Below are 16148 nucleotides of genomic sequence, written 5' to 3'. Positions count from 1 at the left end.
CTCTGTTACATTTACTTGAGTAAGTTTTTGAAAAAAAAATATACATCTAGGAGTAGTTTTAAATCACTATACTTTTCACTTTTACTTGAGTAGATTTGTGAAGAAGAAACTGTACTCTTACTCCGCTACACGAAGCTACAATGAGCTCGTTACTTTTCTTTTTACCTCTTTGGTATTCTACGCGTCATTGTTTGTGTTACTTGTGCTTATTTATTTTTTATGTATTATTATTTTATTGATTTTATTTTTTAAGTACTTGAATTTACCTGGGTTATTTTAATTTAAGATATTTCGTAATTAATTAATTCATTTTAATTTATTTTATTGATTGGGTAAACTATAATTTGCCGAAAGATGATTATTTTGTATTTTTGTCTGTCTGATTGAATGCTTGTGTTAAAAAATAAATCAGACGTTACTCAACAGTTACTAAGTACTTGACTAGTTTTTTCACTAATTACTTTTTTACTCTAATTATTTGGATGACTACTTTTTACTTTTACTTGAGTCATATTATCCTGAAGTAACAGTACTTTTACTTGAGTGGAATTTTTGGCTACTCTACCCACCTCTGGTATTGGGGGTGTTGAAATTAACCATTGCATCGATGCATTGCAATGCGGACGTGGATGATTCTGCATCAATGCAGTTTTTTATTATTTATTATTGTTATTATTATTGCCTATTGATGTTGCTTGTTGATTTTCAGTTTGCAGCTGTTTTTGCCTTTTGTCTGTTGTCTTCTGTGTTCAGACTCCGCTACATTCAGGAAGTGTCTTTTTAAGAGCAGATGAAATAAAAATGGGACTTCATATACAGTATATCTAAATTTGTTGATGAAAACCATGTGCAGTAATATTGCAGCAAATAATATTTTGGGCATTTTAGGCCTTTATTTGTATATGACAGCTGAAGACATGAAAGGGGAGGGAGGGGGAACGACATGCAACAAAGGGCTGCAAGTCGGCGTCGAACCTGCGGCCACTGCGTCGAGGAGTAAATCTCTATATATGGGTGCCTGCTCTACCATGTGAGCTACCCAGGCGCCCACAATATATAAGAAATTTGAGGAGGTGGCGCATCGCAATGCATCAAGATATTCAATCGTATCGAACCGTCGACAGGATAATCGTAATCAAATTGAATCGTGAGGCCAGTGAAGATTCACACCCCTAACGTTTTGGGGTTTTTAATCACTGCTTTAGTGGAGCTATTTTGTAGTTTGATTGGGTCTGTGAGACCCCCCATCAGGTGGGATGATATGGGGCCATTGCTCCTGGGGTTTCCAGGTCTAATTTGCCTGTTCTTCTCCCCTCAAAGAGAGACGGGCGTAATTAACAGGACGCAAACACCCACCACGGGCTGAACAGAGTCATTTAGGGGAGTGACACGGGAGCAGCGCCAGCAAATGAAATGTAATTGCAATGGGAGCAGAGGAGCTGGGCTGGTGTGTTGGAGGCACTGGTGTGTGTGTGTGTGTGTGTGTGTGTGTGTGTAAGAGGGAAAGAAAGCGCGAATGAACGGGCCAGACATGAGGCAGCAAATGAAAGACACAGAAGTAAGGCGAAGAATATGCAGTTGAGAGGAGAGCAAGCTAAATAATGACTGATGAGCAATCATCAGGGACGGGCAGAGATAAATATTCAGGTTACAAAAAAAATAAAAAATAATGCACTAAGTCACCAGAACTCTATTTTGCATCTTAGTTAAAGAATCAGAATCTTAGTTAAAGAATCGGATGCCAGAGACCTTATCTCTGGCATCCATCCATGTAGATAGTTTTGGTTTCATTTTCATTTTCCAGGTTTTTTTAATGACCTGCCCTATAATACAATGGAAGTAAACGGAATTTTGGTGAGGTGCTCACAGTATCAAAAGTAAACAGCCATACATCATCCCAAAAACAGTCTCTCGTTACTCAGGATAATCCACTTTCTTTCGGTTGAAAGTAGTTCCAGTCACTGTGAGAACCCTGATTGAGTTCAGTGATTAGGACAGTGTTTCTGGAAAGAGAAGTTGCTGTTGAATTTTTAAAATGTCCTCTTCTGTGAGCACTACAAGGAAATTCCATTCACTTCCATTGTAGTTAAATGGCTGCTGGAAACCTGGGCAATCTGCATGGACACATATAAGGAAAAGATGAATGAGGAAATTGTTTTTGGAATTTGCCTCATTATTCTATGTTATTCTATTGCTATTTATATGGTCCAAACAACCCCAATATTAAAAAGCTTTAAGTCTTAAAGAATTACAGAAAATAACCCTTTAAAGTTGCTGCAGTTGAACTCTGTTACATCACCACTTCAACCCCAGCATTATTTGTTGTGTCCATTGCATTTACCACTACAATCTTTCATCCTTCCAGTCATTATTAATATCTCTCGCTGATGTTAAGAGCATTCAAATTGTCCTTGACCTACTTGGTCTATCCACCAGCTCCCCACCCCCCCCACTCTTTCACCTATACCTCTTTCACATCATCCCTTCCTCTGCTCCTCCCAGTTTCCTGATCACTGGATGGACGTGACCCGGGGTCAACTATGTTCCTGTCGCTTCCAGGCATGGCCAGCCCAAACAAATTGGGGTCACGGGGATGTGAGCGCGCGCACACACACGCACACACGCGCACACACACACACACACACACATTGCACAGATGGCTAAGTGTGGACAAGTGTAGATAACAGTGACAGTGTCTAATCACTGCGTACTTTAAGAGAGTGTAAAGGAACTGCGGGACATTGCAACGTCTTTTCCAGCTGGTACAGTGAAACACTGTGATTGTGAATGTGCACAATGACGCACAATGTTCAATTGTGTGACTCCAGCAACATGATGAGTGGAACAGAGTCACCAGGTATGGTCTTGGTTGGTGATTAACATTAAAATGAAAACGAGCTTTGAATGTAATACTGGGAAGAAGAAGCGTAGGGGTCAACAAGACAATTAGAGTCTGTGTAAATGCATTTTTTTTTTTAAGCCTGTCCCTTAATTGCCATTCAAAGGTATTATTAGATGTGGTTTTAAATGAGCCCCTAAACCTAACATATGAAAGCACTAAAAGCACAGATGAGGTACCTAGTGTGTACAGGTACAATACCTAGTTTGACAGGGGGATAAAAAGAATTGGTGTTGGGCGATTATCTTTTCTGGACTCCACTCTGTGACCCCTGGAAGTACTACACGCCAACAATATAAATGCCATTTCTCAATTCCTTAACTGCCAGAGAATATTTAACTACACCTTTTCATGAATCAACGAGGAAGAGCCTACACTAAAAATAATCCTGAAATTGTAAGTCATTACAAACGCATAGTTAGATAGCATCCGCTTAGCATTTTCTGCACTTTTAAACTCAAGTCCAACACCTTAAATGATTATTCAAGTTGATTACAACTGGGGTCTTATTTTCATAGTTTTGGTTATCACTGCGATCACATTACAAGTTAGTTTCTGAGATATAGGGACGCACGGATTGAAATTTCGACCAAAACTACTAGAAAGTTACAACATAAACTGGAATTAGCCTGCAAGCTCCACAAATTCGTTTGAACTCCAGCCTATAAACTTGAAGGGTCCAGAGAGGTCACACATGAGCATACATCTCAATGTGTTTAAATCAAGCTTCTATCTTTTACCAGCTTCAAAGACCAATATTTCCATGTCAAAATCCATGTCACCAAAGACATCTTCCCTACCTCTCTCCTTCATTCAGCCTCCCTCTTACTATTTGAAGCTTCCGGTTTACTCAACGTCCCTTGGCGCACGGCATCTTTCCGCCATCTTTCCGCCATCTTTCCGCCATCTTTCCGCCATCTTTAAACTCCTTCCTTTCTGTTTCTGCTTTTCCTTCCTCCATTCATTATTTCACTCATTCTCTCCCTCCTCTTTCTGGTTCTATAGCAGTGCTGTAGTCGCAACCACCTAAACCGAGACCAAGTCATCAACAAAGACCAGAGTGTATCGGGACCGAGACAAGACCAAGACTTTGAGAGGTTGAGATTGAGTCAAGACCAAGACCAAGGCAGGGCGAGACCGAGTCAAGACTAAGACCAGACCAGTGCCAGACAGCCAGAGCTTCTCCTGTCAAGTTATTGGTTGCATTCAAGCAGGACGTTTTGCATCCAATCCCAGTAATGATTCTAACACATACAATTAGACAATGCAGCGGCAACTTAGTGATATCCCTGCAGTTGTGGTCTTGAAATAAAATCCAGAGTTCTCTTTCTCCGAGACAAGACCGATACCTTAAAACTAAGACCGATCTCGAGTACTACAACACTGTTCTATAGTGAATAGTCTAAATAGCCCCAGGTCCCCTCCAAGTCCATTGGCACATTTTCACTTTCCCTGCCCAGGTACTTCCCAATCCCCCCTTTATTCTTTCTGGGGTTCCCCCAGTGATTCAACTGACTGAAGGTAGCTTATGGTACTTTCACCATTCCTCCATCATTTCATCCCCCCTCAATACCCCCAAGGCGTTGTCTTACTATGTGCAGCTCCAGGTAATCTCCCAGTCCTTTGGCACTCTCCACCCTGACCAGAACGGCCTCCTTCAGCTGCGTGCTAAAGCCCACTGCCAGCCGGTCTGCCCGTGTGCTCGGCCGGTCATTGGGTGGCCAGGTGTATGTGATGAGGGCTCCGCCTCTCCCGAAGATGTACGTTGTCCCAGCTGCAAAAACACAGAAAGTGGATGGAAACGTGGGGGTTAGCATTGAGTCACAACACGATGAACAACACTGGAAAGAAAGATGTGTATTTGCAGGACTTCTGCAAAGGCTGGCTGTTATATTGAATTTTTGTCTCTTTGTGCTTTGTCATACCATTTCATATCACTCGCATTTATGTATTTTCTTCTGTCACATGCATTTTATTTTGTTGTGTTGGAGAGACTGAACTTTATAAAAAAAATAATGCAGGTTATAATTAATGTCAAGTGATTGCTTTTTGAAATTGCATAAAGACACCATGATAAATATAACTGAGTGCCGTAAACATGAGGGTGTTTCCTTATCAGTGAAGTCGCACACTGACAGCAACACAAATCATACTAAAGAGCATTTCAGTAAAAGGTTGAAGAATAAGTGGCCTGAAGATCACACTTTAAAACAATGTGAATAAAATGTGTCATTGACAAGTGTTTAATCATGCAGTCGTGCTGAGCTTTAGCGCTAACACTAGCACTAAAGTGCTGGTTGTCACTCCCCCATTGAAAATGCAGAGCCACTGCAGTTTCACTTGCCCTCCGTTGTGTTGCATTCAAAACTAGGGCAAACTGACAAACTTTGTGTTGGCGATGCTGTCAGTATAACCATCAGCCCTCAACATCAACAAAATAAATCCCTCAGATCTCCCTGTCAAAGAGGCTTTGCCTCAACGGTATTTTTGAGTTCCAGGCTGGAAAAAAACTACTGGCCTCGTGCGCTGAGCGATTTCATGTATGAGTTGTAACAGAGAAGTTAGGACTTGGCCCGGCTTCAATAAGCCCGGTGGTGAATGAGAAATGATGGGCGTTGGCTGTGATTAGCACAGAGTAACCCAGCACAGCAACCCTGTGGGCTGTCAGTCTACCCTGGAACAGAAATACACATGAACACAGGCTGTGCGTAGATACTAATGCACGTATACTGTAAGTAGCTATACTGTATGAAGCTCCCTGTTTGAAATGTACACACAGTTGCACATACAGTACACAGACATACTTTTACGTCATACTACTTTGGACTGATTTGTTTGCTCACTGTACATGCTGTCTCGCTTTCTGAATAAATCTTGCTAACCTCACTTTTGATATTCTTGGCAGCATCACAGCATTTTATTTTTTCCAGAATTTGTTTCATTTCACATTCTGGTCCGTGCTAATGTGCTCCCCCTAAATACATAATAGCTTCTTCACACGTAAAGTAGCATCTTGACCGTTTCCAGCAATCAGTCAAAACTCTAAAAGTCAAAAATCCTTACTTTTGAGATGCTACAACAACTGCAGATTCACATAAGCATGGTCACGCTTGGGCACTGCCTGATAGACAGAATTCTCAACTCGTTACACTCCGTTTCCATCTTCCGTCTGACATTGCCTCCACTCCAACCGATTTCCGCGGGGGAGGGGAATTCGATTTGGTCAAACCAATTGCTAGAGACCAACGTATCTGCCTGAATCTAAGTTCAATTTAAGTCAAAGCTGAGGCGTAGCCATTCCAACAGGTTTTGTCTACATGATAACCCAAAGTCTATGAAAGTCTTGCGAGATGGTGGACATTAGGCATTCACTTTAAATGGTTACGATTAGATGGTGAAGGTTAGCCATTGATTTGTGTATGGCAAGTTTAAGTATTGGTCGCAGGGCAGCAAGTCTCGCGAGTGTTTTCACAAATTGGGCGGCTCTGGCTCAGGTGGTAAGGCGGTCGCCAACCGATCAGAAGGTCGGTGGTTCAATCCCTGGCCCTGCAGTCCCATGTCAAAGTGTCCTTGGGCAAGACACTGAACCACGAGTTGCTCCCGATGCTGCGCCATCGGAGTGTAAATGTGTGCGAGTGTTTATCTGATGAGCAGGTGGCACCTTGTACGGCAGCATCGGCCACAGTGTAGGAATGTGTGTGAAAGGTGAATGGTTCCTGTACTATGTTAAAGCCCTTTGAGTAGCCTAGTTGTTAAGACCAGAAAAGCGCTATATGAATACAGTCCATTTACAAATCTAGGGTAACCATGTAGACACGACCGTGCCAACACTTTTAAGATTGGAGCGGAGAGAAGTATAAACATACTACGACGTTGGGCGATATTGAGACAGCTTGATAACCGTTTGACAAGTGTTAGTCCCGCCCATGGCACTGATCGGCTATGGTGTGCGTTGGATCGATTCATTTTTCCACCAAGAAATCCCTGTTTCCTGTCATGATGCCAGACAAATTAGATTTAAACGTCTGGACCCAGGCAAGCATGGACACAGCAGTGTACAACATTTATACTTTTATACTGCATCTGCACATACATTCACACACACACACACACACACACACACGTCCTAGTTTTTTTTGTTATGCCTACAAGTCTCTCTCTAGGTGTGCTCTGGTCAGAGTGGATAGAATGACTGCAGGGCCAACAGACCTTCAAATGACATCCACAGCAACGGGCCGCACACACTCACTGGTCAGACACAGGCAGAAGGCATGGAGAAGAATGGAGACATGCGGTCTTGTTGCACACACGTGCACACGCATGCACATGCACACACACACACTTTCATTATCTAACTATCCGCTGGTAGCCATTTGAAATCGACTGACACACAGAACTCTCCTCCCTCTCTCTCGTTTCCTCTCTCTTTCTGGCTCCCTCCCTCCTCTCCCCTGTACCTCCCAGTGGAGCTAAGCCCCCTGCTCAGCTCGTTGTTGTTTTCTTGAGGCTGTATTATTTTAGCGCTGACTAATTATCGCAGCATGGCAAGGAGGGCTATAAAGAGGTTGTGTGCCAGAGGAGGGGGGGGGGGGGGAAGAGAGGATGAAGAAAGACAGGGTACAGAGACAGGAAAGAGAGAGGATGGGAAAGTGTGAACTGTTGATGGTGGAGAGAAGACGAAAGTTGACGTTTTCCTTTTTTTTTTTTCCCGTGTTTATTATTAACTGTGCAGCACTGGAGCTTTGCAGAAGCTGGGCAAGAGACAGCTGTGAGGACGGAAAGATTTCTAAAATGGCCGACAAACAGGGAGGGAGGGGAGCCATGTTGTGATAGATGAGAGTGGAGCCTTTGTTGGGGAAAAGAGAGAATGCTTGATTGTTGTTTAAACTGCATTTAAATGCATGTGATGCCACTTTTAATAGGAGACAGAGTTTGAGAGAAGTAATTTAGCTGAGACACACACACACACACACACACATACACACAGATGGAACTTAGAGGTGTACTCCACCAATTTTACAAGTTAAAGTCAAATTTTCTACAATGGTGGGCATATAACAGGAAGGAATGGTCAAGTTGCATTATAGGAAGTACAGGATCCAGTGTCTTTTGAGTTTGAACCATGCTATGCCAGGATATATTGGTGTCTACTGCATTCATCTGTGTCATTCTTTCTTAAATGTGTGTCTTGGAAGTCCCTCAACTTTATGGAAATGCAATGGTCAAATGATTGTTACATTAATTGGAGGGACATATATGATTTTCTTAACTACACTTTTCTGTATACATTTGTTGGGAAAACTCAGATATTTCACAGTCAAACTAAACTTTGATGAGAGCGCTATAAAATAAGGAATAACATTACACGCTAATAAAAATTGTTCGAGGACATTTTCATTCAGCTAGTCAGATAGCTGTCGACAAAGCAAGACGACACAAAGAAGCGTGGCTCCCTTTTTTTTTCCATTTCAAATTCCTCTTAATTAAGAATTAAGGATTTGAGCTTCAATTCTATTCTGGCGGATAAGGAAGGAGCCAAGCTCTCAGCAGGGATTCTACTTTGAGACACAACATATCAAATGCAGTGGGAATGATTTTAAATTGATAAAAAAATAACTAACTTTTCCAGTGAGCTAGATCAAACATGTTTTCATGAGGCAAAACGCGTCAGTCACTGTGGTCTAATATAACTCTGGTCCGACAGGTCCCAACCTAGCCTGTTAATCGACCTAAACTGTTATTACATGCGTTGTGTCACCGAACACAGTGAACCCACTAGGACTTTATTTCAAATTCTAATTAGGCTTCTAGAAATCCCACTTTAATACTGTACTACAGTTAGAAACACTGATATCTCATTTAGGGTATGCCAAGAATTAGACATGCAGCACGTATCATCACTGCATATCTTACGTGTGTACTCACAGTGAACTAATTCTCATCAATTAACACCCTTTCTCATGCAGAGCATCTACCATATGCTTCGCCTTCCCCCTGAGACTTTCTTGTACGCCTGATGCCACTGTCACAGTCACACTTGTCACTTCTTACTTTGTCTTTATCATCTGCACACTTACTGGCATGAATGTCACAAAAACAAGTGCCAAAAGTTGAGAAACAAAAAAGAACCCCAGTAGTACTTGGAAGTACATCTCTCTGGTTCCTGCATCCATCCAATAAGCTGGTGTTGACTTTGCCTGCTTTGATTTGTCCAGCTGATACTGGCCACCTGCTGTGTTTGTGTGTGTGTGTGTGTGTGTGTGTGTGTGTGTGCGCTACTCTTCTCTGCTCTAAATGAGGAGACAAAGGAGGTGCAGAGTCTCTAATGAGTAGCCTGACAGGGCGCATCCATGTGTCACCGTTTCCTCCAGCAAACACCTGCTGCTCCGGTTGAGGCAAAAATCCACCCAATCCTGCAATGCAAAACACACTAATGGGGAGGCGAGGTGGAGCGAAAAAGATAGAGATAAGGTGTTTATCAAACCAAAGAAGACACGTCTGGAGGGTATTGTTCCCTGGGTTCCTTCAAGAGAATGATCTCCTTTAAACCAGAGGACATACATTTTCAGCTTCTCTGTGTAAAGACAACGCATTCTCATGAACAGATTTGTACGATATCATACTAAAACGTATGCACACCCATTCCTACGATATCCTACGATATCCTACAAAATTAGGAAAATGTGTCACAAGTTTAGCGGTCTTTACAGTCGAATTTAGCTGAGAAAAGGTTACTTGGAGCCGGCTTTGGAGCACCGTGAGCTGTCGGTCTTTTTCGTTACAGTTGAGTTTAGCCGACAAAAAGGGAGCGTCATGCGGCGCCAACAGTTAAGCCTAGGCGCCAAAACAACTAGTTAAGATTAGAAAAAAAGATTGTGGCTTGGATTAAACCACGCCTGGGGACACGAACACGCGATTCCTGGGTGAAAATCTTGTAATTTTCCACCCGGGAAGAGAACTCCATTCCTGGGTTGAAAGCCCTGTGTTTTATGACCCACCCATCCACTCTAAAACCACCTCCCTACAAGGGTCCAGAGCGCTCTTAAATAGCAGCAGTCAATGTGCTACACACAGCAAAAAATATGTGTGATACATACGAATTCCAGTGCTTTACTTTTCGTAGCCATATGTACGAATGGTTCATGAGAACAGCCTTTGAACACCAACAGGAAGGAGCTTGTAACTTCTCTACCAGGGAAATGTATAAAAACACACCAGGGCCCAGTTTTTCAAAAGTAATCCAGTAGGATTTCGGATCACGGGTTGGATCAAATCTTGGAAATGGGTTTTTCAAAAGCAAAAGAGGGATTCCGAACTAAGATCAGATCACGTAATCCGATCTTACTTTTGATCCGGATCATACCTGCCCATTGGGTTTTTCAAAACTTTGAACTCGGTTTGGGACTTATTTGATCCAAACAAACAGGATTATCCTGATCCCATCAGAAGGGTGGATTCAGTTGTGATTTTTCAAAGCAAATAAAATCAGAGTGTTTTTTTTAAGTCAATGATCACAAAATCAATGTTTACTGATGATATATACATCTCTTCATATTTGAAGCATATATGAAGCATGTCCCATCTAATGAGATATGGTAAACAAAAAAACAAACAAAAAACAAAATAAAGAATGTAAAATGTTTCTGTTTATTACAGTTTTTTTCTGTTTCTTAAAATTAAAACAAACCATGGCTATTTGTGGCCACTGGTATTTTGCCTACCTGTTGTTCTTTGCTAAGCCAGTAGGCTACACTGTTGGGTTCCATTTAAGGCTCTGGTGAACAGGATTTGGTAATCCTGAAATTTGGTATTTGGATCACAGTGATCCAATCCAATGTTCCTTTTAAAAAACTGGCATAAAAGCAAGATGGATCAAGTGATCCTGGATAGCTACACATGAGATTTGATTTGATTAGTAGTGGCATATGCAGTACTATCTTCACTAGAATAATGGCATCTGCTTGTTGTTGAAATGCTTAAAACGGCCGATCATGATGTGTGAGGTCAAGTGAGGAATCCCTATCCTCTCCTTTCAGAAGCAAAGGCAAAGCAGCACGGGGTTGTTGTAGAGCCGCAAAAAAAGGAGGATTAGGGACGATGTCGGGGGTTTATAGTTGGGCACACCAAGTGTTTGACTTTGACCCTGGAGGCTCTGCTTTTATATTCATATATACGAAATTAGCTTAGGTGCATGTATGTATAAGCCTATTAACATGTGAACGTGTTGCGTATTTGTGAAATGGTGGGCATTTGTGTGTCTGCAAATGATTAAGAGAACAGGGCAGACAGAAAAGTCTGCTTCCAAGGTCTCCCAAACAATACCGGCTGCCTTTTATTGAAAACTGCGAGTTAAAAGTAAATTAGTGTTGCCCTGGGAGCTGTCGGCAAACAAAAACCTGGCCGGGTTTCTCTGACCTTCAGTCCACCGTGGTCTAATCAAGCAATCTGGCTCGCCCCCGCTTTCGCTAGAATAACAATAATGATGGAAAATGCTCTATTGCACTCATGTGTTTCACTCCCCCGATCCAAAAAAATAAATAAAAAAACCTGCCTAAATATTTATTACTTTTGTTCAATTAGCTCTGGCTCCATCGATCTGGCCAATCAATCCTACCTGCGGCGCAAGAGGTGGAGAGAATGCAAAGAGATGAATCAAAACATCGCGGGACGCCCCTTGATTATTATTTCCATTCACATGGACCGCCTGGTAATTTGGTTTGAAGAAGAAACGGACAAGAAAAATAAAAATTTTCTACGATCTAGTGGGGGAAATAATCAGAAACGACTCATAAATCAAACCCGTAATGAAAAAAAACGATTTAGATTTTTCACACCACTCCCCTTTCCAACCCCCCCATCACCCTCTTCTTTGTGTTGGGGCGAGGAGAGCGAATTCCGCATTGAGCTTATCATTTGGGATGCTCTCTCTCCGAGGGGCCATTGATTTGGGATAGTGGATTCTAGGCCACTACTATCTACCGTGGGGATAAACAGGTCATATCGAAGAAACCAGACGCCACTATTTTTCATTAAGGCCCGCGGTCAGTGTTGCAGCGTCGGATGCCAGCCGCAAAGGCTCATGGGAGCAGACAGCATGAAAAATGCAAGACAGGCTCGGAGATGAAATGAAAATTCCACAAGGGGGAAAAAAAAGGACTGATGGGGGTAATGAAGTCCATTCTTGAGAGGCAATAAGCCTCAAGGTGCACGGGCGTTGCAAACCCACGTGAATTCATACACACTTCTTATTTTAAACTCTCAGGCAGGCTCTAAAACAATAACTCAATAACACAGAGATGGTTCCTCCAACCTCTGTGTATTATTGCATCAGTGCAGACTGATTCTTTGAGGCAGTTAAGGAGAGAGACAGAGCTATTGATTCCTTTTAAACGAGAAGACTGAATCCTTTTTTTTGACACAACATATATTTCAGAGACATTTACAAAGGGATGCGTAGACCGGGAGAAAAGAGGGGCTGAGATGAGAAATTTGCCAAAAGTTTCCAGACAGCTGTTGATCTTTGAAGTCGCAGAGACAGACAGACACACACACACACACACACACACACACACACACACACACACACAGAGCACATAGCCCTTTAAAGTTGTGGGGTCCAGCATTTTGGCCCCACAAAGCTGTCCGGACCGTACAAGTATAGTGTATTCCCGGTTTTTGGACCCCACATGTAGTTAAACAAGAAAACACACACACAGACAAGAACTTGGTGAAGACCACACACACTTTGCTGACATTTTAGGGTCTTTCTATCTTTTCCCCTCACTTGTGCAGGCACACACACACACAAAATCCCTCAGATGCTCCCTTTTTCGTAGTCTAATAAACTCGTCAACATCGCCGCCCTTGCTCTGATAGCTATTTCTCTGTGGCGGTATACTGTATAAGAAAATACAGCAAGTCATCCCACTCTGATGTGGTTGGATAATCTTCCTCTTCTGTCTGTGCTTTCTGCAAGATTGCTTCGAAGGATGAGATAAGGCCAGCCTTAAAGACTCCAAAGACTCCAGTTAGGGACAACACGTAACGTGTTAAACTTTTTCTTTCTTTTTGTAGATACAAGGATTTGGAGATAATATCTTTTTAAACATGCTAAAGAATATAAACAAAGATGCTAATCAGATCTGGACTGATTAGCTACACAGTTTCTACACAGTTCTCAAGCATCTACTGTCAGTAACACAACTGAGACAATAAGAAGGACCTAAAGAGACAGTTACCGTAACAGACAACTTACCCCATCATTCCTGACAACTGCTGATTCTGATTTGGTCATATCCCGTCTATTTCTCACCTCAAGGGAATTCAAACTCCTTTCTTGTAGACTTAGTTTGATCTTAAGAGGCTGATAATGTGAGAGCGCCAGTCTTAATTGGGTCTGCAGAGTTGTGCGGTACGAGCTTGGAGATGGGATCCTGCACCTCAGCCTGGACTATATTGGAAGAGAGTAATTGGACTGACCTTATACTTGGAAAATAATTGGACTGCTTATGTATATTTCACTATTTCACACATACCCCTTGACTATATCACTAAATCTGGAGATGAAACATGTTTCTTTGAACTACAGTTGTAAAGTATGAAGATGTCCTCAAGTGACAGGATCACCAATTCAAATGTCTAACTGTATCTGAAAACATTTAAACGTGAGCGTACCACTGTTTAATCCTCAAAATGTAAAATCTCAGACTAAGGGGTCGCTCTGTGTCGTTTAGGTCTAGCATTTAAGCAGCTGCAGCTAATACTGAGGGTTTTGTTTAAGGGGCCTTTGATGGTCAAGGGCTCTGTTGGAATTCCAGACATGGGCTAAAGTAATCTAATTGGGTAGTATCAATGGAAACAGACCAAAGTCATCGATCGAGAGTCAAAGAGGCCATTCACATCTGATGGGAAAGACCATTCTGGAATAATAATAGGTTAGTAAATTGATCTTTAAGTAAGATTATTTTGTCATACATAATGCAGCTAAGAAAAACAAACTTGGGGTCTTGGTGTAATGGGTGGTCAAGTTAGAAAGTAACCTTAGAATAGTGTGAGTCCAGAGCAAGGGTGTAAGAGATGATGACGCCAATGTAGTCAAGCCCTTCACCTGAGAGAATGTTACCCATGGTAAGCTAGTTCAGGTTAGCTCAATTGTGCTAGGCTGTAGCCATGCAGCTAAGCAGGCTAGTAAGCTAGCCTGATAGCCTTTGTACTAAATGAATCATAGAAATAAGTCACTGTAGGCCAGACTTTCCTCCGCAGCGCTGCAGAGGAAGGTCTGGCTAGTCCACACAGCATTCCAGGATGGGAGAAAAACGTGCTCTGGATATTTCTTTAAACCAATCACAATCGCCTTGGGCGGCACTAAGTCACGCATGGAGCCCCGGTGCCTCTGCGAAATAGCCTCGGGAAGGAACTTGTTTTGGTGGAACATGTGTACATTCAGTTTAGTCGTGCAACAGAACACTCAGATTGGACAGATAGTCTAGCTAGCTGTCTGGATTTACCCTGCAGAGATCTGAGGAGCAGTTAACCATAGTCCTCAGAAATCCACCACAGTCTAGAATGCCAACACAAAGAAAGTGGAAGGTAACAGATATCCTGCCGAAAAAAACGACATACAGCGACATTCCGGTGGCAACGGAGCAATCCCGGAATGTTGTGAATATGGACTAGTGTAGGCCTGACTGTTTTAGTCAATTAGTTGACAAATTGGTTATTTTAATCTAAGTGGACTAAGACTTTTTTAGTCATTTGTATGCTTTTTTTCATGCTGTCTTATTCCCAAGAAACTTATGACAACATATCTAGTAAACACAAGATTTTGCTTGACTCTGTAGAGAAACTCAGTTTTACAGATATGTCGATTAAATCAACGAATCGATTGACAAAATCTTACTGAATTGCTATAATCAAGGACAGCCCTAAGTCACTGCCAATTTATTTAATTTATTACTGTTCATGCTCACTTTTTCTACCAACTTTGAAATGGCCAGTATCTAAATACTGCAGACCTTGTCCTCTGGGAGGGTGTGGACAGCCACATGCTTTCCCTCGTGCACTTCAACAGAAAGGCATTCTTAGTCTGCCTTCTTTCCAGTTCTTCTAACTGTGGCTCTTTCTCTCACCTTCATCGAGGTTTGACCACATAATGTATTCTTGCCCCTACAGCTGCACGGCCTCCGTGAAGCTGTGATCTGAAGACCAAGTATAGGGTAACACAACTCCTTGGAGTTCATGAGTTTAACACACAAGAATGGAGACTGCCGTTAAGTTAAGTTCCCATCTACATTGGCGCTCGGATTGTAATGTCTGTGTGTGAACTCCTGCAGAGTCGACAGCCCATTATTAGGGAGGATAAGAGGAAGGAATGATGCTTATTTGTTCCCAAGATGATTGTCAGAACAGGGGAATAACAGCTTAGCCCTTTTCTATCTGAATGGAATTACAGGCTACTGACAAAATGGAACGGATTTCAGTGACAGATTGTTACCCACTTCCTAAAATCACATGTTGTTATGTCCAGCTTCGGAGCCAATCATAGCGGCAGACAACAGAAAATAAATGGTTTGCATGTTTTGAATGACTTAATTTAAAAATGATCAAATATAAAATAAAAGTTCTGTTGACTCAAGATGTGTGATGATTATTCCCCTCTCTAATTCCACCAGCGGGACTTGATACACAGCCGTACCTTTTACAATTCAGGAGGATTCAAATGCTTCTCCTATTTTGCCTTTTTTTTTTGACACCAATGATGCACCTGCAAGGTTTGTTTGAAACATTTCAAAATGCTTATGTCCCTGGAGGGGGTGGGATGCTACTATCAGACGTCAGAAGTGATTTTTGTACAAATACTATTCCTGGGGTAGCACTCAGATGCCTATCTTCTTCCAAATATCTTTAAATGGAGGGCTCCGGTGGGACTAGTGGGAAGGAGGTGGGGGTTAGGCAGGAAGGGTGATACTGTAGGTAGTCATGCTTTTACAAAGAGAGAGAGAGAGAATTGTCTTTAGAAAGGTTGCCAGGCAGGACAGCACACCCTGCCCTGCATATATATCATCCAGAAATGTTATTGATCAGCCCAGAATACCCTCCTCTGTCTGATAGCCTGCTCAATAGTCTGCTGAGGTCGAGACAGTGATGCCCAACTGAGCTGCCTAGACGAAAAGCAATGTTTAGTTTCATCAAAGGCACACACGCACGCTAGCTTACTGAGGCAAAGGCTTTCGATTCAATTAGTTGTTAA

The 16148-nt window shown here is 42.2% G+C and overlaps 1 protein-coding gene across 2 annotated transcripts in view; it reads right to left on the bottom strand.

Annotated features, from left to right (window-relative positions):
- nrxn2b (neurexin 2b) overlaps nt 1-16148 on the bottom strand; it is a 760536-nt gene that overhangs the window by 127795 nt on the left and 616593 nt on the right. For both annotated transcript variants that reach the window (XM_028564156.1, XM_028564158.1), the window contains one exon: nt 4492-4673. In XM_028564156.1, the coding sequence (XP_028419957.1) occupies nt 4492-4673 (182 nt within the window). The remainder of the gene's footprint in view (nt 1-4491; nt 4674-16148) is intronic.

Source organism: Perca flavescens, chromosome 19 (assembly GCF_004354835.1).
Source record: "Perca flavescens isolate YP-PL-M2 chromosome 19, PFLA_1.0, whole genome shotgun sequence".
Lineage (NCBI taxonomy): Eukaryota > Metazoa > Chordata > Actinopteri > Perciformes > Percidae > Perca > Perca flavescens.
Note: the sequence above shows the minus strand (reverse complement) of the source record. Positions and strands in the feature narration are given on the sequence as shown.